Here is a 26703-nt window from a genome sequence, read left to right as displayed (position 1 = left end):
TGAATGTGAAAGAGCATGCAGAGCAGCCACGGATCCGGTGTTGAGACGGTAGCGGGGCAGTGAGGGAGCCTCGGTCCTCGGGATGCTGCTCTGGGGAAGCCAGCCGTAGCCTTGTAAGAAAAACGGAAGGGCGTTAATGGGAGAGAACAGCGGCAGACGCGACGGTTCAATAGCACCTCATCTTCAGGAAACGCTTCCCCGGCTGCAGCCCACACCTGGCCAGGTGCTGCCTGGGGCAGGCTTGTGAGAGGCTCCTAGCCCACCCCTCCCCGCTCACCCTCCCCTCCCCGCTCACAAACCTGCCGGAGAACCACATGACCTAGCACCAAAAACTGTCTGATGGAGCAGCTTGAATGGCCCGTGTTGCTGTACAAGGTTCTTCCAGAAACATATCCAATATCTGGGACCCAAAGCGAGGAGCCGGTATACGTGTGCAGCGCAAAGGGTGTGTTATTCAGCAGTGTGCTTTTGGTATTGAGCAGAACATGGTTTATTAATCCTACATAACACATTTTTATATATATATTTATATATATGTTTTTGCACATTAGGATTAAGAGATATCCTTGTACAGTTTAACAGTCACATGCATTGCTTTGGAAGCCGGAAGCTGCAAAGGGGGAGGATGCAAAATATTATACAATAAAATATTTACTTACAAACGTACAAAAAAGTATTGTTTTTTTCGTTTTAAAAAGAAATAATAAAATGTCAGCACCATTTCTGAAGAAGGGTTTCATTCAAAACATTTATTTGACGAGATTCTTAAAAAAAAAGACTACTAAAGACCAGAGAAACATGCAGGAGGTACAGAGGGAGGGTCCGCATCTGAGAGAGAGGAGGCGGGGGGAATGGAAGGCAGGTCTCCAGCCAAGCTGCCGCCGGGGTGTGAGCCTCACTTTCTCTCCCAGAGGCTGGCCGCCGGGTGAAGACTCCACCTCACTGGCGGGGAAGGGAATCTAATGGTCTCCGAGTTGTCGGATTGTTGAGCGGACTAGTTTAATGTCTGGGGGGTTTGTGGTGTGACGGCCGGGAGGTTATATCCAGGTGGAGTCTTGCTATCCAAACCTGCCCTTAGCTCCATGTCCTCCAGTCTCTGAACTCGCAGCTGATCAAATCTGCACTTTGAGGTTACAGTGTTGTTGGTTTTTTTGCAGACACTTTCATTCTTCCTCTGTGTGTGTGTGTGTGTTTTTTTTAAACGTTTTTCGTTTCTGTCTGAAGTTTCGAGTGGTTTTATCCCACGAAACAGACAGGTCCAATTTCAAAGCCAAACTTCTGCCCTGACTCTCCAAAGTCATTGAACATGACGTCGATGAACGGGAGCTGCTCCACTTTGGGAGTGCTGACGGCCAGCACCGATTTCTGATAACCTTTCCTCGTCTGTGGAGAAACACAGATAGCCAACGTTAGAATCCTGTTCTGAGCCGCTGCTGGGACCGATTCCCCCGAGCTCTGAGCCGCTGCTGGGACCGATTCCCCCGAGCTGGGAACAATTCCCCCAAGCTTGCAGCTCCTTGGACCAATTGGCTCAATTCCCTGCCACCTCCCTGAGTGATATTTTCAATCGACGCTGACTCAGCGACCCAGCTTGGTGATGTGGGCTCAGGCCCACGGGGAACGGGATTGAGAATGGTGGATTGGGGCTGGTGCAGGAGTGGGGTGGGTGCAGGGATGGGGTGGGGGCCTGGATACGATGGGTGCAGGGGTGGGGTGGGTGCTGGGAGAGGGTGTGGTGGGTGCAGGGGTGGGGTGGGGGCCCGGATACGATGGGTGCAGGGGTGGGGTGGGTGCTGGGAGAGGGTGTGGTGGGTGCAGGGGTGGGGTGGGGGCCCGGATACGATGGGTGCAGGGGTGGGGTGGGTGCTGGGAGAGGGTGGGGTGGGTGCAGGGGTGGGGTGGGGGCCTGGATACAATGGGTGCAGGGGTAGGGTGGGTGCAGGGATGGGGTGGGGGCCTGGATACGATGGGTGCAGGGGTGGGGTGGATGCAGGGAGAGGGTGGGGTGGGTGCAGGAGTGGGGGCCCGGATACGATGGGTGCAGGGGTAGGGTGGGTGCCGGGAGAGGGTGGCTGCAAGGGTGGGGTAGGCGCAGGGAGAGGGTGGGGTGGGTGCTGGGAGAGGGTGGGGTAGGTGCTGGGATGGGGTGGGTGCAAGGAGAAAATGGGTGCAGGGAGAAAGTGGGTGCAGGGATGGCGTGGGTGCAGAGATTGGATGGGTGCAGGGTGAGGATGGGTGCCGGGAGAGGGTGGGGTGGGTGCAGGGGCCTGTATACGATGGGTGCAGGGGTAGGGTGGGTGCAGGGAGAGGGTGGAATGGGTGCAGGGGTGGGGTGGGGGCCCGGATACGATGGGTGCAGGGGTAGGGTGGGTGCAGGGAGAGGGTGGGGTGGGTGCAGAGGCCTGTATACGATGGGTGCAGGGGTAGGGTGGGTGCAGGGAGAGGGTGGAATGGGTGCAGGGGTGGGGTGGGGGCCCGGATACGATGGGTGCAGGGGTAGGGTGGGTGCAGGGAGAGGGTGGGGTGGGTGCAGGGGTAGGGTGGGTGCAGGGAGAGGGTGGAGTGGGTGCAGGGGTGGGGTGGGGGCCTGGATACGATGGGTGCAGGGGTAGGGTGGGTGCAGGGAGAGGGTGGGGTGGGTGCAGGGGTGGGGTGGGGACCCGGATACAATGGGTGCAGGGGTAGGGTGGGTGCAGGGATGGGGTGGGGGCCTGGATACGATGGGTGCAGGGGTAGGGTGGGTGCAGGGAGAGGGTGGGGTGGGGGCCTGGATACGATGGGTGCAGGGGTGGGGCAGGTGCAGGAATGGGCCAAGGGCAGGAATGCCGGCTGATTGGTCCCCTCTCATACCCAAGGACCAATTGTAGCTCCCACTGCCGCATTGCTCAGATCTGCCGAAGGAGCGCAGATCCCTGGTCGGTATGTCCTTGGACCACAATAACCAGAGGTGAACCTGGAGCTAAGAGCTTCAATAGTTTGGTCTTTAACCCTAGAGTGTGGAGAGGAAGCACTCACTGCACATTTGTCCACAATGGCTTGGATATAGGGATTGTTGTCGTACGACATCTCCTCATCGTTGGAGCCCAGGAAGCGGATCGCCTTGTCGTAGCTGTCGGTGGTCGCGTCGTACCAGGCCACCGTTTGGTGGCAGCTGTAGGTGAGGTTCTGATGGGCGGAGGCACTCAGTAGTCGCAGAAAGGTCATCTGCACCACTCCGATGGGATGGCTATCTGCGTCTGCGTAGGACAGCTGATTGTGGAGAGAGAGCGAGAGAACAGCAGTGCTCGGCAACAATTCAAAACCAATCATCTCGCCTTTAACTCACTCACAGTCAGCCGAGGATGAAGAGACCCATTGGGACTTCCTGGAATATAATGGTTGGAGATTGTCCCATAGTCCGTCTCCCTCGGCAAATTTAAAGTCAGCAAAGCTCCATCTCTCGCTAAGTCCCTTTTAAGGTTACAACAGCAGCTGGGTGCTGCTTGTCAAACGCCTTGCCTTGATCATTATTTAACACTGATTTTAATCTACTCGGGGGCCTTGTGCATGAAACACACAAAGTTAGTGTGCAGGTCCAGCAAGTGATCAGGAAGGCAAATGGAATGTTGGCCTTTATTGCCGGGGGGATAGAGTATAAAAGCAGGGAAGTCCTGCTACACCTGTACAGGGTATTGGTGAGGCCACACCTGGAGTACTGCGTACAGTTTTGGTCTCCGTATTTAAAGAAGGATATACTTGTATTGGGGTCTGTTCAGAGAAGGTTCACTCGGTTGATTTCGGAGATGAGGGGTTTGACTTATGAAGATAGGTTGAGTAGATTGGGCCTACATGCATTGGAGTTCAGAAGAATGAGAGGTGATCTTATCGAAACATAAGATAATGAGGGGGCTCGACAATGTGGATGCAGAGAGGATGTTTCCACTCATGGGGGAAAGTAAAACTAGGGGGCATAGTCTCAGAATAAGGGGCAACAATTTAAAACTGAGATGAGGAGGAATTTCTTCTCTGAGGGTTGTAAATCTGTGGAATTCTCTGCCCCAGAGAGCTGTGGAGGCTGGGTCATTGAATATATTTAAGGCGGAGATAGACAGATTTTTGAGCGATCAGGGAATAAAGGGTTAGGGGAGCGGGCAGGGAAATGGAGCTGAGACCATGATCAGATCAGCCATGATCTTATTGAATGGCGAAGCAGGCTCAAGGGGTCAAATGGCTGACTCCTGCTCCTATTTCTTATGTTCTTATGTTTTTATGTACTGCACACAGAGGGAGCCAAGAATTTATTTCAGGAACAGGGAATCCCAATGGTCTCAGCAAGTCTGTCCATCTTTAATAGGTCAACCCCACCCACAATATCCCTCAATACCACCACCCATCATATCCCTCAACACCACGCACCCACCATATCCCCCAGCCCCGCCCACCATATCCCCCAGCCCCGCCCACCACGTTTGGCAGAGAGTTGCTCATCCAGTCAGACTGTGAGTGTCAGAAAGAGGCCAATGTAAAGCTGAAGAGGTTTACCAACCACTGTTCCGGGATCCTTGGACGTTTCCAGGCTCCTTCCAACACTCGTGAGAGTGACGTGACTGAACATGGGGAAGAAAAGACGTGCAGGAATGGGGCGGGGTTACACAGCAAGCGGGAGAGAACATGGCAGCCTTCGGAATCGCACCCCATCACACCAGTCTCTTTGGGTCAGAATTCATTCTGGAGCTGACAGCATGTCCAGTGTCTCAGGATAAGTATCTGGGGTAATGACAATTTACCCCCGCCTTTCCTCAGTGGCTGATTGTTTGTGGGTGCTCGGGGAGTCTGCATGTACCTGCGGCTGGGAGAAGCTTTCATCCCAACGGAGATTTCTATCTTCATTTTATTTTAATTGTTGCTTTTGAGAGTTTTTTTTGATTTCCATGTGTTGTTTTGAAGCTACGAGATCCTCACCGATTGCCCCATGGACAATCTTTTGACTAACTGCCAACATGAAGAATAGCCCGTGGTGCCTGCTAAGAGCTGATTTCACAGAATTACACGGCACAGAAACAGGCCACTCGGCTCCACTGCTCCGTGCCGGGGTTTATGCTCCACACCAGTCTCCTCCCTCCCCTCCTCATCTCACTCCGTCACCATATCCCTCGGTTCCTTTCTCCATCATGTGTCCATTTAGATTCTTATTTTCTAAAAAGCATGTGACCTCCTTACCCCTCCTACCAAAATTCCCTCTGAGCTCTCTTGGTCGATGGGACTATTTGCCAGCGCAGAGGTGCCACCAAGCCTGTGCCGGCTCTGTGACAGAGCGATCCCATCAGTCCCACGCCCCGCTCTGTCCCCACAGCCCGGCACATTTCCCCCTTTCAGTATTTATCCAATTCCCAGTTTGAAAGTTACTATTGAATCTGCTCCCACCGCCCTCTCAGGCAGCGCGTTCCTGATCACAACAACTCGCTGCGTAAACACATTCTCCCCATCTCCCCCTCTGGTTCTTTTCCCAATTATCGTCAATCTGTGTCCCTCTGGTTACTGACCCTCCTGCCCCGGGGAACAGTTTCTCCCGACTTACTCTGTTGAAACCCCTCATAATCCTGAACACCTCCATTAAATCTCCCCTTAACCTTCTCTTCTCCAAGGAGAACAACCCCAGCTTCTCCAGTCTCTCCCCGTCACTGAAGTCCGTCCTCCCTGGAACCATTCTGGTCAATCCCCTCCGCACCCTCTCCAAGGCCCTGACATCCTCCCTGAAGTGGACACAATACTCCAGGTCTAACCATGGAGAGCATTTTCCAGCTGGGTGTCAGGGCAATGGGGTGAATTGCAGCACATCTGCTGTGGTGTGTCTGAGATGGGTCATCGCTGCCTGGATTGTGGCCGGAGCTCGGGATGTCTGTAGGACTTAGCACCACTGCAGATGGAGCATTAAATAGAATCAGAGACACTTACAGCACGGAAGGAGGCCATTCGGCCCATCGTGTCCGCGCCGGCCGACAAAACGCTATCCAGCGTAATCCCACTTTCCAGCTCTGGGTCCCTAGCCCGGTAGGTTACAGCACTTCAGGTGCACATCCAAGTATTTTTTAAATGTGATGAGGGTTTCTGCCTCCTACCAATTACTTCAAATCTATGCCCCCTGGTTGTTGACCCGTCTGCTATCACCAGTGGGGCGAGGCAAGCTGTACCCTTGAGTCTGAAGATTGAAGATACGTGTGAGCTGGGGGAATGACTTCATTCCTGGATGTGATGGGGTTCCCTCGAAACTCGACGGGCGGGGAAACTCCTCGGAGCCTCTCACACTCTTCTGGCGCAACTTCGCCGAGAGCGCGGTTTGAAGGGGCTTTCGTCGCACTCCCGGGGGAGCGGGAGCGGACCCGAGGAATTCCTCCTCCTCACCCAGCCCCCCACCAATGATCCGACAGGTGTCCGATGCTCGCAAGACAGCGAGTGAAGCAGAAGGTCACAGGATGAAGTTCCAGAGGCTTGAGAGCAGAGTAAGATCAGGCCAGAAACAGGAGGTCAGAGACTGTGAGTGGGGGGCAGGAAGATCAAGGCCGCTGACTGAGCTCCTCAGATATTCGTCAACCCATGCCAAGCCCACCCACCCACTGCCCAACAAACGGGGGACCGAGGGACTTTAACATCTTAACCGCCGGCACCCAACGTGCTCGTTAATAACAATTAATGGCCGATATTGTAAAAAGGAATCTTCTCCCACCCCAATTTGTCTCCCGGAGGTCGTCACCACGTAACAGCGCCCACACACACTGACGCTCACTGGGGTATGGGTCCCACACACACTGACGCTCACTGGGGTATGGGTCCCACACACACTGATTCTCACTGGGGTATGGGTCCCACACACACTGATTCTCACTGGGGTACGGGTCCCACACACACTGACTCTCACTGGGGTACAGTCCCACACACACTGACTCTCACTGGGGTATGGGTCCCACACACACTGACTCTCACTGGGGTATGGGTCCCACACACACTGACTCTCACTGAGGTACGGGTCCCACACACACTGACTCTCACTGGGGTATGGGTCCCACACACACTGACTCTCACTGGGGTCTGGGTCCCACACACACTGACTCTCATTGGGGTACAGTCCCTCACACACTGATTCTCACTGGGGTATGGGTCCCACACACACTGACTCTCACTGGGGTACAGGTCCCACACACACTGACTCACTGGGGTACAGTCCCACACACACTGACTCTCACTGGGGTACAGGTCCCACACACACTGACTCACTGGGGTACAGTCCCACACACACTGACTCTCACTGGGGTACAGGTCCCACACACACTGACTCACTGGGGTACGGGTTCCACGGATTCCGCTGGGCGCTGTTTGTGTGGTCCGATGGGTACAACAATCCTATGCTTGTCTGAGTAACTCAGTGATTGTGACTGCGTAGAGGAAAGCGAGTGAGACAGGATGGAGCTGTGAGCTGTGAAAGCACTAGCGAGTGCCAGCCATGGAATGAGATGAAGGGCAGTGTAGCCACTTACCAGGGTGCCTCGCTTGTACTGACTGTACCAAGCGCCAGGCTGCTCTTTCGGCCAACGAGCCATTTTGCTCTGAAAAATACGAGACTGGTTACAGAGCAGAAAGGTAAGCAGAGCCCGCTTACCAGTTTACCACGCTTGAATTCACTGAACCAGGAGCCTGGTATTTCCTTGGGCCAAGAAGTGACTCTTGCCTGATGTGAAACAGGAGGGCAAAGGAAAAAAGCAAAATAAGTTAATGTGGAAACTAACAGTCCTAGTAATCTTGGCGAGCACAAGAATCTCAAAACTCGCTGGAGAGTCTTAAACAGAGGTCCCTTCTTTTTCCCACCACATTGCTGGAGTTCCTTGAGGATGTAACGAGCAGGGTGGATAAGGGGGAACCAGTGGATGTGGTGTATTTGGATTTCCAGAAGGCATTCGATAAGGTGCCACATAAAAGGTTACTGTACAAGTTAAAAATTCACGGGAATGTGGGTAATATATTAGCATGGATAGAGGATTGGCTAACTAACAGAAAACATAGAATCGGGATAAATTGTTGATTCTCGGGTTTGCAATCAGTAACTGGTGGGGTGCCACAGGGATCGGTGCTGGGTCCTCATCTATTTACAATCTATATTAATGACTTTGAAGAAGGGACCGAGTGTAATGGAGCCAAGTTTGCTGATGATTCAAAGATGGGCGGGAAAGCAAATTGTGAGGAAAGCAAAAAGTCTGCAAAGGGATAGAGACAGGCTAAGTCAGTGGGCAAAAATTTGGCAGATGGAGTTTCATGTGGAAGAATGTGAGGTTAACCACTTTGGAAATAATGGAAAAGCAAATTATAATTTAAATGGAGAAAAATTGCAAAGTGTTGCAGTACAGAGGGACCTGGGGGTCCTTGTACATGAAACACAAAAAGTTAGTATGCAGGTACAGCAAGTGATCAGGAAGGCAAATGGAATATTGGCCTTTATTGCCGGGGGGATAGAGTATAAAAGCAGAGAAGTCCTGCTACAACTGTACAGGGTATTGGTGAGGCCACACCTGGAGTACTGCGTACAGTTTTGGTCTCCGTATTTAAGGAAGGATATACTTGTATTGGAGGCTGTTCAGAGAAGGTTCACTCGGTTGATTCTGGAGATGAGGGGGTTGACTTATGAAGATAGGTTGAGTAGTTTGGGCCTCATTGGAGTTCAGAAGAATAAGAGGTGATCTTATTGAAACTTTATAAGATAATAAGGGGACTCGACAAGGTGGATGCAGAGAGGATATTTTCACTCATAGGGGAAACTAAAACTAGGGGATATAGTCTCAGAATAAGGGGCAACAATTTAAAACTGAGATGAGGAGGAATTTCTTCTCTCAGAGGGTTGTAAATCTGTGGAATTCTCTGCCCCAGAGAGCTGTGGAGGCTGGGTCATTGAATATATTTAAGGCGGAGATAGACAGATTTTTGAGCGATAAGGGAATAAGGGATTATGGGGAGCGGGCGGGGAAGTGGAGCTGAGACCATGATCGGATCAGCCATGATCTTATTGAATGGCGGAGCAGGCTCGAGGGGCCAAATGGCCGACTCCTGCTCCTATTTCTTATGTTCTTATTATTTCCTTGAGGATACTGACCCTCACTGGGGTACGGGTCCCACACACTCTGACTCTCACTGGAGTATGGGTCCCACGCACACTGACTCTCACTGGAGTACCACAGGCACTGTGGGTGTTCGGGCACTGTGGGTGTTCGGGGACTGTGGGTGTTCGGGGACTGTGGGTGTTCGGGGACTGTGGGGTGTGCTCAGTATTAGTGACCTTCTATAAACTCACTCTGTGCTCAGATCTGTGCTGGGAATTTTCTCCCGACCTTCTGGTGATTAGCCATTGTAACTTTGAGGGACAATTAGCGGGAACGCCGCCTGTGCTGTGCATCCCGGGGTAATTCCCAAAGCTAGCTTTCCTGTGAGGGGTAGATTTATGAATTGGGCGCCCAGGGGTCAAACGTGCATTACAGCTCGTCTGATCACCAGAAAAAACGCCCGATATTCCTTTCTATTGATTTTAATGGAATTGAAAATCAGGGCGGTTTGTATCAGTGACACATCCAGGTGGGATGGATCTACCCGTGAATCACACTGAGATTTCCTCCGCCGTGGATTAAATGTGTTTGGACCACAGTAATGTTGCTTGTAAGCTGAGGAGAGACCTGAGGCAGACTTACTCCTTCCGATTTCTTGTCTGGGAAGATGCACGTTTCTCCTCCAGATGTGAAATTGCAGAGGACCTTGAAGGAGTCCCTGGAACAGCCTTGGTTTGGATCAATCCAGTATTCACCTGTGAGAAGACAAATGAGGAATACGCAGGTTGGAAGGACTCATCACTCTGCTGTGAGGGACTAGTCACAACCGTGCAGTAATGTGGGAAGGTACACCTTGTGTCCGCCTCACTACCCCGGCCCATGGTTGTCTCATCCTCGTCATTGTTGCCTAATGACCTCTGAATCCACTCTGTCCATCACAGTTTACCCGTGATCGCAATCACCCTGGTTAGCCTGTCTGGAGGCTCCTCTCTGGGCCAGTCCCCCATCCCACACACTCCTCCTCCCTACATCTTTATCACATTGTCTCCTACTCTAACTCATTGTTACCCCAGGTCTTCGAAACTATCGATCTCCCAATCGCCCTCAGTCCTCTGCTCTTCCTACAGTCTGCAGGACATGAAAACTCAATTACTTCTCCAATTATCTTGCCTTGTCTTCTCTTCCATTCTCTACAACTGGGTATTGGCCGTGACCCTTCACCAAGCTTTCTTCAATGACGCAATAATGGACCCTGTGCCCGGCACCGATGCCCTGCCCTCCTTCCCGGCTAATTTTCTCACCGACACTTCCCAAGACTACTCTTGCCGATGACCCTCTCATTCAGTCAAACAGACATAAACCCAATTAAGTGGTTCGTGTTTTGGACACGTGACACAACGGTGCATTACACCAATGCTTGATATTATCACAGATGATCTTATCTGGAGTCTATGACAGTGCGACACCCAGGGGTCCAAAGGATGGGTTAACATTCCAATCTCACACCATAGAGAGGGTGTAAAGTCGGAGTGCTGTTTGGAGAAAGATGGGTGCAGCATTGATGCTGGAGGTCACTTCCACCTCGAGGGTGAGACATGGACACAAGGTGTGCTGGTGACACCTCGGACACCAGCACATCATCAACATTCCCTCCACTTGGACTCCTTGAATCCAATGTTGCACCTCTGAAAATTGGATATGATCGTGTGGTTCATGGAACATAGGAACAAGAAGAGACCATTCAGGCCCTTGAGTCTGTTCCACCATTCGATTAGATTATGGCTGATCTATATCTCAATTCCACCTCCCACTTCCTGACGTGACGTTGACCCATTGTGTGGTGAAGCTTGAGGTGGGCAGTAATTTGGAGCCTACCATCGGGAAAGTCAGGGTGGCAGAGATACAGGTCCTTGCAGGTCCTGGCTGGGTTGTTCTGTGTGCCCATTGGATGTTTCATCTGCTCAATCTCCAGTTTCAGTGAGTTCAGAGACCCAAAGATCTCCTCCATGCCATCTGCATAGTCCAGGTAATTATCCGGATTCCCTTCTTCTAAAAGCAGGCTGGCATCGATGGAACGTTTCGCTCTCTTTGAAGACTGGAACGGGAAGGGCTGAATGACATCACCAGTGGGACCCTTCAGAGCAAAGAAAATAATTGACATTTAATAAACAGAATTTGAAGCGGTCCAAAAATATAATTTATTGTCTTATAGCATGACTCCATGGGCTAAATTCAACATTGTGTCTTCTGCATTTCTCATAACAACTGCCTGTTGGACAGATGCAACTGCACGTTTCTCTAATATATTGAGAAAACCAGGTAAGGACTGAGGTCCAGTGAGGAGGACACACTGGAACACACACTGTACAGAGCAGATGCTGTGACACACACTGTACAGAGCGGGTGCTGTGACACACACTGTACAGAGCGGATGCTGTGACACACACTGTACAGAGGGGGCGCTGTGTCACACACTGTACAGAGGGGGCGCTGTGACACACTGTACAGAGGGAGTGCTTTGACTCAAGATCATATGAAATGTTTTCTGCTAATATCACCAATCGGACTTTCCAGAGTAGCGGCCTCTTTGAAAAATTCATTCGATTCTAAAGTGACACAAGTCATTCTGCTTCTAGTTACAGTTTTAATGACATATGGAAACAACATTGCAGCCTTTAGCTGGCAATGCAGAGTGCTGCTATGTGTCCTTTCCAGTGGAACATACGATTGCTATGGGACCAAGCTCGAGTTCAAATGAATTCTACCAAAAGTTAATACATGTTTTAATGAAAAGATTGCCTACTCACAGGGGGGCCAGGGGGCCCTTGTATTCCTGTTTCACCCTTGGAACCAGTTAGACCCTGCGGAGGAATGAATAAAGACCAGTTATCATAAACATTAGGAGCTGGAGCACCAATCAGCATCGGCTGTGTCTGGTGCTGGTGATGCATCAAACTCACTGCTGCTTCTGCAGGGTCAGGCCACGGTCTGAGGGTTTTCACCAGTTGAGAACAGCAACACTGTCCTGCAGGAGATACTTGGTCAAAGCTTCAGCTCAATGTGACACTCTTCATTATCATCGGAGCAGGAGGAGGCCCATTCAGCCCCTCGAGCCTGTTACACAGGAACAGGAGGAGGCCATTCAGCCCCTCGAGTCTGTTACACAGGAACAGGAGGAGGCCATTCAGCCCCTCGAGCCTGTTATACAGGAACAGGAGGTGGCCCATTCAGCCCCTCGAGCCTGTTACACAGGAACAGGAGGAGGCCATTCAGCCCCTCGAGCCTGTTACACAGGAACAGGAGGAGGCCCATTCAGCCCCTCGAGCCTGTTACACAGGAACAGGAGGAGGCCATTCAGCCCCTCGAGCCTGTTACACAGGAACAGGAGGAGGCCATTCAGCCCCTCGAGCCTGTTACACAGGAACAGGAGGAGGCCATTCAACCCCTCGAGCCTGTTACACAGGAACAGGAGGAGGCCATTCAGCCCCTCGAGCCTGTTACACAGGAACAGGAGGAGGTCATTTAATTATTTTAAACACCCCTTAATCTTCTAAACCCAAGGGCACACAAGCCCAGTCTGTGCCACCTGTCCTCGTAATTTAACCCTTGAAGATCTGGTATGGTTCTGGTGAATCCACCCGGCCCCCTGTTAAACTAAGACCCTGTCTGCTTGTTCAAGTTGATGTAAAAGATCCCGTGGCACTATCTGAAAATGAGCTGGGGACCTGTCCCGGTTTCCTGGCCAACATCTATCCCTTAAACAGCACCATCAATCCATTATCTTATTGCTGTCTGTGGGATCTTGCTGTGCACACATTCGCTGCTGCGTTTCCCACATTACACGTCACTGCTAGTTCAAGGGCTGTGAGTAGCTTTGGACACCGAGGATGTGAAAGGCGATGTATAACTGAGAGCTCGCTGCAGGACTACAAATCCACCCGTTCCCTCCTTGAATACATCAGCTTGTTTGGCCGCCGCCTTTGTTCTCGACTGCAAAGGGCGGATGTTATGAACAAGTGCACTCGATGGGGATCGGGAAATCCAGGCACAGTTCCCGCGATTACTTGACACACATTCCTGGGGGGGCCAGGAGCTAACATCTACAACGTGAACATATGTCTCCACAAGTTATGTCCAGCTTGGATCCTCACCCCACCCTCCTCACACGCCTCACCCTCCTCACACGCCTCACACGCCTCACCCTCCCCACCCTCCTCACACGCCTCACCCTCCCCACCCTCCCCACACGCCTCACCCTCCTCACCCTCCCCTCACGCCTCACCCGCCTCACACTCCCACCCTCTCCACCCTCCCCACACGCCTCACCCTCCCCACCCTCCCCACACGCCTCACCCTCCTCACCCTCCCCACCCTCCCCACACGCCTCACCCTCCCCACCCTCCCCACACGCCTCATCCTACTCACCCTCCCCACCCTCCTCACACGCCTCACCCTCCCCACACGCCTCACCCTACTCACCCTCCCCACCCTCCTCACACTCCCACCCTCCCCACCCTCCCCACACGCCCCACCCTCCCCACACGCCCCACCCTCCTCACTCGCCCCACCCTCCTCACACGCCTCACCCTACTCACCCTCCTCACCCTCCCCACACGCCTCACCCTCCCCACACGCCTCACCCTCCTCACACGCCTCACCCTCCCCACACGCCTCACCCTCCCCACCCTCCCCACCCTCCTCACACGCCTCACCCGCCTCACACGCCTCACCCTCCCCACACGCCTCACCCTCCTCACCCTCCCCACCCTCCTCACCCTCCCCACCCTCCTCACCCTCCCCACACGCCTCACCCTCCTCACCCTCCTCACCCTCCCCACACGCCTCACCCACCCTCCCCACACGCCTCACCCTCCCCCACCCTCCCCACACGCCTCACCCTCCCCCACCCTCCCCACACGCCTCACCCTCCCCACACGCCTCACCCTCCTCACCCTCCCCACACGCCTCACCCTCCCCCACCCTCCCCACACGCCTCACCCTCCTCACCCTCCCCACACGCCTCACCCTCCTCACCCTCCTCACACGCCTCACCCTCCTCACCCTCCCCACACGCCTCACCCTCCCCACACGCCTCACCCTCCTCACCCTCCCCACACGCCTCACCCTCCTCACACGCCTCACCCTCCCCACCCTCCTCACACGCCCCACACGCCTCACCCTCCCCATCCTCCTCACCCTCCCCACCCTCCTCACACACCCCACCCTCCCCACACGCCTCACCCTCCCCACCCTCCCCACACGCCTCACCCTCCCCCACCCTCCCCACATGCCTCACCCTCCTCACCCTCCCCACACTCCTCACCCTCCCCACACACCTCACCCTCCTCACCCTCCCCACACGCCTCAGCCTCCCCACATGCCTCACCCTCCCCCACCCCTCACCCTCCTCACCCGCCTCACCCTCCCCACACGCCTCACCCTCCCCACCCTCCTCACACTCCCCACCCTCCTCACACGCCTCCCCCTCCCCACCCTCCCCACCCTCCTCACACACCCCGCCCTCCCCACACGCCTCACCCTCCCCACCCTCCTCACCCTCCCCACCCTCCCCACCCTCCTCACACACGCCCCACCCTCCCCACACGCCTCACCCTCCCCACACGCCTCACCCTCACCACACGCCTCACCCTCCCCACACGCCTCACCCTCCCCACACGCCTCACCCTCCCCACACGCCTCACCCTCCTCACCCTCCCCACACGCCCCACCCTCCCCACAAGCCTCACCCTCCCCACACGCCTCACCCTCCCCACACGCCTCACCCTCCTCACCCTCCCCACACACCCCACCCTCCTCACCCTCCCCACACGCCTCACCCTCCCCACACGCCTCACCCTCCCCACACGCCTCACCCTCCTCACACGCCTCACCCTCCCCACACGCCTCACCCTCCCCACACGCCTCACCCTCCCCACACGCCTCACCCTCCCCACACGCCTCACCCTCCTCACCCTCCCCACACGCCCCACCCTCCCCACACGCCTCACCCTCCCCACACGCCTCACCCTCCCCACACGCCTCACCCTCCCCACACGCCTCACCCTCCCCACACGCCTCACCCTCCCCACACGCCTCACCCTCCCCACACGCCTCACCCTCCCCACACGCCTCACCCTCCCCACACGCCTCACCCTCCCCACACGCCTCACCCTCCCCACACGCCTCACCCTCCTCACCCTCCCCACACACCCCACCCTCCTCACCCTCCCCACACGCCTCACCCTCCCCACACGCCTCACCCTCCCCACACACCCCACCCTCCCCACACGCCTCACCCTCCTCACCCTCCCCACACGCCTCACCCTCCTCACCCGCCCCACCCTCCTCACGCTCCCCACACGCCTCACCAATCCCTCTCATGATCTAAGAAACTCAAGCCCGCTTCTCTCCCTGGGATCTCTTGTTATTGTGTAAATGCTGAATGCTCAAATGAAACTCCACACTGTGCTATTTAAAGAAGGCATCATCCATTTATTCTAAAATAATGGAGAGCGGAATTTGGTTCAGGTTTGTATAATAACATCACCCGTTAGCTCCGTGACATAAGGCACTCAGCTATCTTGTCCTTCATTCAATGTTTCCCGGCCTGCCCTTCCTTACCTGAAAGTTTGCCAGCCGAGTGAGGAGTCTCACTCCTCACACTCTGTACACCCAGGAAAGGGGGCTCGCAAATGTATTTTGTTTAATGGAAGAGAACGCAGTCTTAATGCAATTACGTAGACTAGGCCTATAGTCCCTAGAGTTTAGAAGAATGAGAGGTGATCTCATTGAAACATACAAAATTCTTACAGGGCTTGACAGGGTAGATGCAGGGAGGATGTTTCCCCCGGGCTGGGGAGTCTAGAACCAGGGGTCACAGTCTCAGGATAAGGGGTCGGTCATTTAGGACTGAGATGAGGAGAAATCTCTTCACTCAGAGGGTGATGAATCTCTGGAATTCTCTACCCCAGAGGGCTGTATATTCAAGACTGAGATCGATTAATTTTTGGGAACTAAGGGAATTAAGTGATATGGGGATAGTGTGGGAAGGTGGGCTTGAGAACTCACTGAATGGCTCGAAGGGCCAAATGGCCGACTCCTGCTCCTAATTCTTAAGTTCTTAATGAAGCTGATTAGGAATAAGCTTCCTGTGTATCAGTATCAGAGAGTTCCGCAATCAACACCTCAACATCCACAAACATTGTCCAGAGACATACTTACACTGGAACCTTTCGACCCTTTAGGACCCGGTGGACCCTAACAAAAAGAAAGCAAGAGTCAGTTGCTTCACTGGCTAATGGATCTTCACACAATGTAAGGTGATCAGTGGGGAGTGAGACCGGTGAGAGGCTTGGTTCATAAACAGTTTCTTCATTTAATTTGAAACTCAAACTCAACCAACAGCTGTTCCTACAAAGGGCAATTGACCCAGTGCTCGGTGCATTTATTTGTCTATAGTTTTTGTCAATTGTAGGCGTTTCACGTTAATATTTACTTGTAAACATAGATATTGCTGTGTTGGTCTCTGGTCTGTGAGGTAATATTCACCATTTTGAAGAGAGCTTGGTGGGGCAGAGATAGACTGCGTTAAACACAGTAAAAAGCGAGTGGGGTAAAGTCAGTCCCCGGGTTTTACCCCCTGTGGGGCGCGGGGGGGGTGGGGGGAGAATGGATAAAATACAGCTTCCAGATTCTAAAGGGAACTTTGCTGGTGCATCTGCCAATGCTGAGAATGTGGAACTGTTTGGATTGGAGCTCCCCGGCATTACACATGGAAGAGATTGCTGTAAGCTGTGTTTGGGAACTAAGACATGAATGGCGATCTCCCCCACAGGGACAGCCTCGAGCCGGTGTGGTGCCTCTTCAGTGCTAACCTTCCAAATGATGCCTTCCGTTGAGTTTCCACCCCTGAAACAAAGCTCCCGACATTCCCAAACCTGCCTTAAAGCTCGACGTTGGAAAAATCACCCAGCTGATTTGCAAAGATGAGATAAGGTCAGAATATAGTTCAATCAATGCTCGGGGATTAGTTTCTGTACATTGGACCGTTCGATACTTACAGTTAATCCAGGAGGGCCAGGAGGGCCGATGGGACCAGACTGACCATGGACACCCTGGAAGAGATTCACAAACATGGATTGTAAATGACTATATAATAGAATTGCCCGGGCTACAGTGGTGTAGTCGCTCTGTTACTCGATTAGTAATCCAGGGAATATGCGTTCAACTCTCAATAATCCGGAGAATATGAGTTCAACTCCAACAGTCGGCAGCTTGGGAATTTGAATTCCATTAAAAAAAATCTGGGAATAAAAATTTGGGATCAGTAAAGTGACCATGAAGCTGTCGGGTTGTTGTAAAAATCCAACTGGTTCACCAATGTCCCTCAGGGAAGGAAACCTGCCGTCCTTACCCGAAAATAAATCACACAAAGCAATGTGTTTGACATCAATAACATTCAACTGTTGCTATAGTGAAAGGAGATGTTTTAGGATGAATCCATTGATGCAGGTACTTCGGCGGAGGCCTACTCCGAGAGGGACTGGTGTCAATAGTTTGTGATGGACAAGGAACACTTGGCCACTCAACACTTACCGAATCTCCTTTTGGACCTCCAGTTCCCTGAGGACCTGATTGACCTCGATCACCTTTCTCACCCTGTTCTCCCGGAGGCCCAATCAAACCAATCAAACCGGGATGACCCTGTAACACAAGACATGCAGTCACCACACAGTTACAACAATACACAGACGTCCCAGCTCCAACATGGCTACATACAAGAGTGTCAATGAATCTTGCAAACTCTTTGCAGTGCTCAGCTTGCTCCATTGAGAAATTAGTACAGGAGGTGGGCTGTTAGTACAGGAGGTGGGGAGTGGGCCGTCAGTACAGGAGGTGGGGAGTGGGCCGTCAGTGCAGGAGGTGGGGAGTGGGCCGTCAGTGCAGGAGGTGGGGAGTGGGCTGTTAGTACAGGAGGTGGGGAGTGGGCCGTCAGTACAGGAGGTGGGGAGTGGGCCGTCAGTACAGGAGGTGGGGAGTGGGCTGTTAGTACAGGAGGTGGGGAGTGGGCCGTCAGTACAGGAGGTGGGGAGTGGGCCGTCAGTACAGGAGGTGGGGAGTGGGCTGTCAGTACAGGAGGTGGGGAGTGGGCCGTCAGTACAGGAGGTGGGGAGTGGGCCGTCAGTACAGGAGGTGGGGAGTGGGCTGTCAGTACAGGAGGTGGGGAGTGGGCCGTCAGTACAGGAGGTGGGGAGTGGGCTGTCAGTACAGGAGGTGGGGAGTGGGCTGTCAGTACAGGAGGTGGGGAGTGGGCTGTCAGTACAGGAGGTGGGGAGTGGGCCGTCAGTACAGGAGGTGGGGAGTGGGCTGTCAGTACAGGAGGTGGGGAGTGGGCCGTCAGTGCAGGAGGTGGGGAATGGGCTGTTAGTACAGGAGGTGGGGAGTGGGCCGTCAGTACAGGAGGTGGGGAGGTGGGCCGTCAGTACAGGAGGTGGGGAGTGGGCCGTCAGTGCAGGAGGTGGGGAGTGGGCCGTCAGTACAGGAGGTGGGGAGTGGGCTGTCAGTGCAGGAGGTGGGGAGTGGGCTGTCAGTACAGGAGGTGGGGAGTGGGCTGTTAGTACAGGAGGTGGGGAGTGGGCTGTCAGTACAGGAGGTGGGGAGTGGGCCGTCAGTACAGGAGGTGGGGAGTGGGCCGTCAGTGCAGGAGGTGGGGAGTGGGCCGTCAGTACAGGAGGTGGGGAGTGGGCCGTCAGTACAGGAGGTGGGGAGTGGGCCGTCAGTGCAGGAGGTGGGGAGTGGGCCGTCAGTACAGGAGGTGGGGAGTGGGCCGTCAGTACAGGAGGTGGGGAGTGGGCCGTCAGTGCAGGAGGTGGGGAGTGGGCCGTCAGTACAGGAGGTGGGGAGTGGGCCGTCAGTACAGGAGGTGGGGAGTGGGCCGTCAGTGCAGGAGGTGGGGAGGTTGGAGAAAGTAGGGGGTATAAATGAGTGGTTATTTTCCCTGCAGCCGTGGTGGTGGGGCAATTATGGTGTGGGAATTACTTTGTGTAAGAGTTGAATGGACTCCAAGAATTCCTCTGACTGGGGAGTCTAGAACCAGGGGTCACAGTCTCAGAATACGGGGTCGGACATTTAGGACTGAGATGAGCAGAAACCTCTTCACTCAGAGGGGGGTGAATCTCTGGAATTCTCTGCCCCAGAGGGCTGTGGGGCTCAGTCTTTGAGTTTATTCAAGACAGAGATCGATAGAATCGAGGGATATGGGGACAGTGCAGGGAAGTGGAGTTGAGGTCAATGATCAGCCGTGATCTCATTGAATGGCAGAGCAGGTTCGAGGGGCTGTATGGCCAACTCCTGCTCCTAATTCCGATGTTCTAAGAATGGGCAGTATTTGGTGAGGACCCTGTGACCAAAGTTTCCGTTAATTTTTCAAAATTCCACACAGGCGCGATTTCTTCTTGTTATTAGCCGGTGAGGCATCCGACAGGGGCTCCGGAGAGCGGCCGAGCCCAGGGACCAAAGGCCGAGCCCAGGGACCAACGGCCGAGCCCAGGGACCCTACGGCCGAGCCCAGGGACCAACGGCCGAGCCCAGGGACCAAAGGCCGAGCCCAGGGACCAACGGCCGAGCCCAGGGACCAACGGCCGAGCCCAGGGACCAAAGGCCGAGCCCAGGGACCAACGGCCGTGCCCAGGGACCAACGGCCGAGCCCAGGGACCAACGGCCGAGCCCAGGGACCAACGGCCGAGCCCAGGGACCAACGGCCGAGCCCAGGGACCAACGGCCGAGCCCAGGGACCAAAGGCCGAGCCCAGGGACCAACGGCCGTGCCCAGGGACCAACGGCTGAGCCCAGGGACCAACGGCCGAGCCCAGGGACCAACGGCCGAGCCCAGGGACCAACGGCCGAGCCCAGGGACCAACGGCCGAGCCCAGGGACCAACGGCCGAGCCCAGGGACCCAAAGGCCGAGCCCGGGGACCAACGGCCGAGCCCAGGGACCAAAGGCTGTGCCCGGGGACCAATGGCCGTGTCCGGGCCTGGGGACCAATGGCCGTGCCCGGGGACCAATGGCCGTGTCCGGGGACCAATGGCCGTGTCCGGGCCTGGGGACCAATGGCCGTGTCCGGGCCCAGGGACCAATGGCCGTGTCCGGGCCCGGGGACCAATGGCCGTGTCCGGGCCCAGGGACCAATGGCCGTGTCCGGGCCTGGGGACCAATGGCCGTGTCCGGGGACCAATGGCCGTGTCCGGGCCTGGGGACCAATGGCCGTGTCCGGGCCTGGGGACCAATGGCCGTGTCCGGGCCTGGGGACCAATGGCCGTGTCCGGGCCTGGGGACCAATGGCCGTGTCAGGGGACCAATGGCCGTGTCCGGGCCTGGGGACCAATGGCCGTGTCCGGGCCCGGGGACCAATGGCCGTGTCCGGGCCTGGGGATGGGAGGAGGCGGACCCGCGTGAGTCAGTGACACCGCCTGGGGAACCATTCACCTCGGATCCCAGCTGAGAAACGTACCTTCTCACCCTTCGTTCCAGGGTCACCCTTGAGGCCTGGCAAACCGGGAGGGCCCTGGAAAACAGAAAGAAACATCACTGTCACAATCGGGCTGACTTCCTGTCAGAGAAACAAGTTGAAATGCGAGTGTTGTGGGTACAAACCATTGGGCCAGGTGGACCTGTGGGACCAGGTGGGCCCGGGAAACCTTGCTCGCCCTACGTTTAAACAAAGAAATGAGCGTGTTAGACAAACAAAAGGTTCTCAGTTGTCAGAGAAATGATTACGTTACTGAAAGAAAGCGATCCTAGCGACTCTGTTGGTTCAGAGTCGGAGTCCTTTACTTACGACTGGGCCTGGGATTCCTCGTAGTCCCTCCGAGCCAGGTTTTCCTGGAGATCCTTGTGGGCCCACTGGGCCTGTCTTGCCAGGAGGACCTTCAGCACCACTGTCACCCTGAGGAGAAGGAGAGACATCATGAAGGATCAATCGGTCAATGGGCATCGAATCGCACAGCTCAGGAGGAGGCCATTGGGCCCATCGAGCCTGTGCCGGCTCTGTGACAGAGCGATCCAATCAGTCCCACTCCCCGCTCTGTCCCCACAGCCCGGCACATTTCTCCGTTTCAAATATTTATCCAATTCCCGGTTTGAAAGTTACTATTGAATCTGCTCCCTTTCAGGCAGCGCGTTCCCGATCACAACAACTCGCTGCGTAAACACATTCTCCTCATCTCCCCCTCGGGCTCTTTTGGCAATTATTGTCAATCTGTGTCCCTCTGGTTACTGACCCGCCTGCCCCGGGGAACAGTTTCTCCCGATTTACTCCATCACAACTCTTCATAATCCTGAACACCTCGATCAAATCTCCCCTTAACCTTCTCTGCTCCAAGGAGAACAACCCCAGCTTCTCCAGTCTCTCCAAGTAACGGAAGTCCCTCGTAACCGGTCCGTGAAGGAAATTCATGGAATGAGGAGAATCTCTAAAATCCTGCATTTCGTAGAATCATCGGATGATACAGCACAGGATGAGGCCATTCAGCCCCTCCTATATGAGCCATTCATCCTTTCTCCAGAGCCCTGCTCACTAGAAAATATTAAATGTGCATTGACAATCACTGTGAATAACTGCATCTCCATCGGCAACTCACCGAACGAGGCTTCAGCGTGGGATCAAAACTGACATTGAAGGACTTTTGTTGGGGAAAGGTAATAAGGACTACAGAACCAAGGCGGGAAATGGAGTTAAGATACAGATCAGCCACGATCTGTTCCTGTGTAACAGGCTCGAGGGGCTGAATGGCCTCCTCCTGTTCCTGTGTAACAGGCTCGAGGGGCTGAATGGCCTCCTCCTGTTCCTGTGTAACAGGCTCGAGGGGCTGAATGGCCTCCTCCTGTTCCTGTATAACAGGCTCGAGGGGCTCAATGGGCCTCCTCCTGTTCCTGTGTAACAGGCTCGAGGGGCTCAATGGGCCTCCTCCTGTTCCTGTGGAACAGGCTCGAGGGGCTGAATGGCCTCCTCCTGTTCCTGTGTAACAGGCTCGAGGGGCTGAATGGCCTCCTCCTGTTCCTGTGTAACAGGCTCGAGGGGCTCAATGGGCCTCCTCCTGTTCCTGTGTAACAGGCTCGAGGGGCTGAATGGCCTCCTCCTGTTCCTGTGTAACAGGCTCGAGGGGCTGAATGGCCTCCTGTTCCGATGTTCCTTAACTATGACTTGCATTGTGCCATCCAGTGGATGACAAACACTCAGTATCCATAACACGAGTTGCAGAAACATTGCACAATACTTCCAGCTACTTGGCTTCAATCGTAAGGTTGTTTGTTCCAGGGGTAAATCTGTGCAACAGATGCTTCTGACCAAACCTTCCGTTACTTCTTACACTCATTAATCTGCCTCAGTCCACATCTTTCCCTTTGTTGTGTTTACATCATCCAAAGGAGTTTGATGCTCGATCAGGCGGCTGTGGATCGCTGTCCTCGTTATCGCCCCCTCGGCCGGAGACGATCAGGCTACTTGACAAGCATCAGCCCTGGCTCAGTGGGCAGCACTCTCACCTCTCAGTCGGAAGGTTGTGGGTTCATGACCTACTCCACAAACTGGAGCCCATGTTCCAGGCCGACACTCCCAGTGCAGTACTGAGGGAGCACCGCACTGTCGGAGGGGCAGTACTGAGGGAGCGCTGCACTGTTGGAGGGGCAGTACTGAGGGAGTGCCGCACTGTCGGAGGGGCAGTACTCAGGTAGCGCTGCACTGTTGGAGGGGCAGTACTGAGGGAGTGCTGCACTGTCGGAGGGGCAGTACTGAGGGAGTGCTGCACTGTTGGAGGGGCAGTACTGAGGGAGTGCTGCACTGTTGGAGGGGCAGTACTGAGGGAGTGCTGCACTGTTGGAGGGGCAGTACTGAGGGAGTGCTGCACTGTTGGAGGGGCAGTACTGAGGGAGCGCTGCACTGTTGGAGGGGCCATCTTTTGGATAAGCCATTAAATTATGGAGGTGAAAGTTTTAACTGCAGTAACAGAAGAGTAGGGGAGTTCTCCCCCGGCTCCTGAGCAACATTCAACCCTCGACCAACGTCACCGAAACAGATCATCTGAGTGCCGTGTTTCTTTGCATCACCACAGTGACTGCACTTTAACAAAAATGAATTGTCTGTGATGTGCTTTCGGATGTCCTGAGGACACGAGAGGAAGTGTCGAAATGCAACTCTTTTAACGTCCATTGACAGAGCGGAGCACAGGCCCCTGATGTTCCCGGGCGGGTCTGAAAACCTCAAGCAATTATGCAAATCAAAATCAAGGCTTTTGAATCTAGAGTCGTCCAGTCAGTCACTTTCATCACAGCACCAGTGTTCGATTCGAGTGTCTCTTCATAGAATCATAGAAATTTACAGCACGGGAGGAGGCCATTCGGCCCATCGTGTCCGCGCAACCGACAAAGAGCTACCCAGCCTAATCCCACTTCCCAGCTCTCGGTCCGTAGCCCTGCAGGTTACAGCACTTCAGGTGCACATCCAAGTATCGTTTAATGGGAACTCTTTCCCTTTTAGTCAGAGTTTGGGTGTCCCACCTTGGATGGAGATCCCAGCCTTTGAGAGCGTGCAGGAATGATTCACCAGGATTGGACCTGGGACAAAGGGACTGAGTTATGACGAGAGTCGAAGTAAACTTGTGAATATTCCCTGGAGATGAGCCGGTTAAACTCGGATTTTCTCGAGGTGTTTAAAAGTGTGACGGGAATTGACGAGGTATGAAGGGACGGATTATTTTCTGGTTGGAGAATCCAGAACCGTACAACTCAAACATCTACACAAAGCGCTGTGAGAATATGGGGGCGGTCACAGGAGGCCAAGGTGCATAGTGAAAGACTTGCAGTTAGAGAAGAGTTTAAATGGGAGACATCGTTATGTGGTAAGTGATGGTGTTAAGTGATGTGGAGATATGGCAGGAATCAGGGTGAATAAGGTCAAGCTCCCAGGGTAAACAAAAATGGTGCAACATCTCCGAGCTCCAAATGGCCTACGTGTAGGCATCTCTCTCCCTTACCTTTGCACCTTTCTCTCCTTGTCTCCCCTCAGAACCTGCAGGACCATGAGGACCCTAGAAAACACCAAAGAAAAACATCTTAAAAAGGTACAGCCTTTAAATCATGCATGCTGTTGCAAATACTCATGGACACTGCTGATTTTGCCGCAGCGTGTAGTGAGCCGTCACTGAGGCTTTGAGTGGAGATTATCGGGAATCCTGTTTGACGTTTCACACTCACCCTCTTTCCTGGAGGACCAGGTGGCCCGGCCTCACCAGTTGGACCAGGAGAACCCTGGGAAAAGAAAGGTGACGTTAGAATCTTCATTCGGGTATCGTACACTGGTGTGTTACACAACTGCTCACAGAAAGCTGAGCCAATTTTGTGCCTGCCTTTCCAATTATGTTACACAAGGCGCCGTGTATCACTGGATGTGAAGTTTGCCGAAATCCATCGCTCACATCCTTCCATCACATTGTGACCATCACACCTCATGCTCCATTTTGTCTGCAACACTGGGGCTGGATTTTTGGCATTGCTGATTTCGGGGCGGTAATGGTGGAGGGCGGTAAGGTTTGTGCCCAGGAACAGTTTGCACCTCAGTCAGTAACATTGGGCCGCTGGGCCCTGAGTGTGGGGCGCAATGCTAAGGGAGGCGCGTTGCACCCCTCTCTCGGGTGTTAGGGTGGGAAACTCCCGAGTTAAAGAGCCAGGCCAGGAGCGCTCCCAGAGATGTCTGGGGAGAAAAACAACCTGAAAAAAACATTCCCTAAACATTGCCCACGCCGCCAGAACATAAATCGCAAAACAAATTAAAAGAAAAAACAATCACACTTGCCTTAGGACGACATTACCTCCCTCACTGCAGTCGGTATCGCGTGGACTGCCGTCTTTCCCAGGCACTCAGTCGGGGCACGGGTCGGGCAGGCCTCAAAACTCGCGCTGTACACACCCGGGGCATTGTACACACCCGGGGCGCTGCACACACCCGGGGCGTTGGCGCTGTACACACCCGGGGCGTTGTACACACCCGGGGCGTTGGCGCTGTACACACCCGGGGCGTTGTACACACCCGGGGCGCTGGAGTCACACCCGGGGCGCTGGAGTCACACCTGGGGCGCTGCACACACCCGGGGCGCTGCACACACCCGGGGCGTTGGCGCTGTACACACCCGGGGCGCTGCACACACCCGGGGCGTTGTACACACCCGGGGCGCTGCACACACCCGGGGCGTTGGCGTTGTACACACCCGGGGCGCTGCACACACCCGGGGCGTTGGCGTTGTACACACCCGGGGCGCTGCACACACCCGGGGCGCTGCACACACCCGGGGCGTTGGCGCTGCACACACCCGGGGCGCTGCACACACCCGGGGCGTTGGCGCTGCACACACCCGGGGCGCTGCACACACCCGGGGCGCTGGAGTCACACCCGGGGCGTTGCACACACCCGGGGCGCTGGAGTCACACCCGGGGCGTTGCACACACCCGGGGCGTTGCACACACCCGGGGCGCTGGAGTCACACCCGGGGCGTTGTACACACCCGGGGCGTTGTACACATCCGGGGCGCTGCACACACCCGGGGCGTTGCACACACCCGGGGCGCTGGAGTCACACCCGGGGTGCTGCACACACCCGGGGCGTTGTACACACCCGGGGCGTTGTACACACCCGGGGCGTTGCACACACCCGGGGCGCTGCACACACCCGGGGCGTTGCACACACCCGGGGCGCTGGAGTCACACCCGGGGCGCTGCACACACCCGGGGCGCTGCACACACCCGGGGCGTTGCACACACCCGGGGCGCTGGAGTCACACCCGGGGCGTTGTACACACCCGGGGCGTTGCACACACCCGGGGCGCTGGAGTCACACCCGGGGCGCTGGAGTCACACCCGGGGCGCTGCACACACCCGGGGCGTTGGCGTTGTACACACCCGGGGCGCTGCACACACCCGGGGCGTTGGCGCTGCACACACCTGGGGCGCTGCACACACCCGGGGCGTTGGCGTTGTACACACCCGGGGCGCTGCACACACCCGGGGCGTTGGCGTTGTACACACCCGGGGCGCTGCACACACCCGGGGCGTTGGCGTTGTACACACCCGGGGCGCTGCACACACCCGGGGCGTTGGCGCTGCACACACCCGGGGCGCTGCACACACCCGGAGCGCTGCACACACCCGGGGCGGTACACACCCGGGGCGTTGTACACCAGGTGCCACTCTTCTGGGCGATGCTGCTCCGCGCTGCCACAAAACCCGAGCCGAGGATCGCTGTGGGGCGGGAGGCTGACCTCATTGTCGCCACCATTGCCACCGCTCCAGGGGTGAAAAACGGAGCACAAAGGGCCGGAAAATCCCCCCACTAGGGGTCAGATCTTTCCCTCTACTCCATTCCTGGAAATCGATCGGCTCGTGTGGGCTCTTTGATCCTATTTTTTTGGGCCAGGCCTCTGTACCAGACAAGTCCCCCTCCCCTCTGTACCAGACAGGTCCCCCTCCCCTCTGTACCAGACAAGTCCCCCTCCCCTCTGTACCAGACAGGTCCCCCTCCCCTCTGTACCAGACAGGTCCCCCTCCCCTCTGTACCAGACAGGTCCCCCTCCCCTCTGTACCAGACAGGTCCCC

The 26703-nt window shown here is 55.2% G+C and overlaps 1 protein-coding gene across 2 annotated transcripts in view; it reads right to left on the bottom strand.

The window, feature by feature from the left end:
- Positions 1-494: 494 nt before the first annotated feature.
- col5a1 (procollagen, type V, alpha 1) overlaps positions 495-26703 on the bottom strand; it is a 120985-nt gene continuing 94776 nt past the window's right edge. The window contains exons 41-54 of one of the 2 annotated variants that reach the window (XM_070863617.1): positions 24313-24366; positions 24093-24146; positions 20900-21007; positions 20716-20769; positions 20573-20626; positions 17658-17765; positions 17123-17176; positions 16284-16319; positions 11870-11923; positions 10938-11196; positions 9705-9817; positions 7634-7702; positions 3016-3249; positions 495-1383 (exon numbers count right to left, since the gene is read on the bottom strand). In XM_070863617.1, the coding sequence (XP_070719718.1) occupies positions 1237-1383; positions 3016-3249; positions 7634-7702; positions 9705-9817; positions 10938-11196; positions 11870-11923; positions 16284-16319; positions 17123-17176; positions 17658-17765; positions 20573-20626; positions 20716-20769; positions 20900-21007; positions 24093-24146; positions 24313-24366 (1398 nt within the window). In that variant the 3' untranslated portion in view covers positions 495-1236. The remainder of the gene's footprint in view (positions 1384-3015; positions 3250-7633; positions 7703-9704; positions 9818-10937; positions 11197-11869; positions 11924-16283; positions 16320-17122; positions 17177-17657; positions 17766-20572; positions 20627-20715; positions 20770-20899; positions 21008-24092; positions 24147-24312; positions 24367-26703) is intronic. The other variant, XM_070863618.1, reaches the window with a different exon arrangement.

This window comes from Pristiophorus japonicus, chromosome 20 (genome assembly GCF_044704955.1).
Source record: "Pristiophorus japonicus isolate sPriJap1 chromosome 20, sPriJap1.hap1, whole genome shotgun sequence".
NCBI lineage: Eukaryota > Metazoa > Chordata > Chondrichthyes > Pristiophoridae > Pristiophorus > Pristiophorus japonicus.
This window is presented reverse-complemented; position numbering and strand designations above follow the sequence as displayed.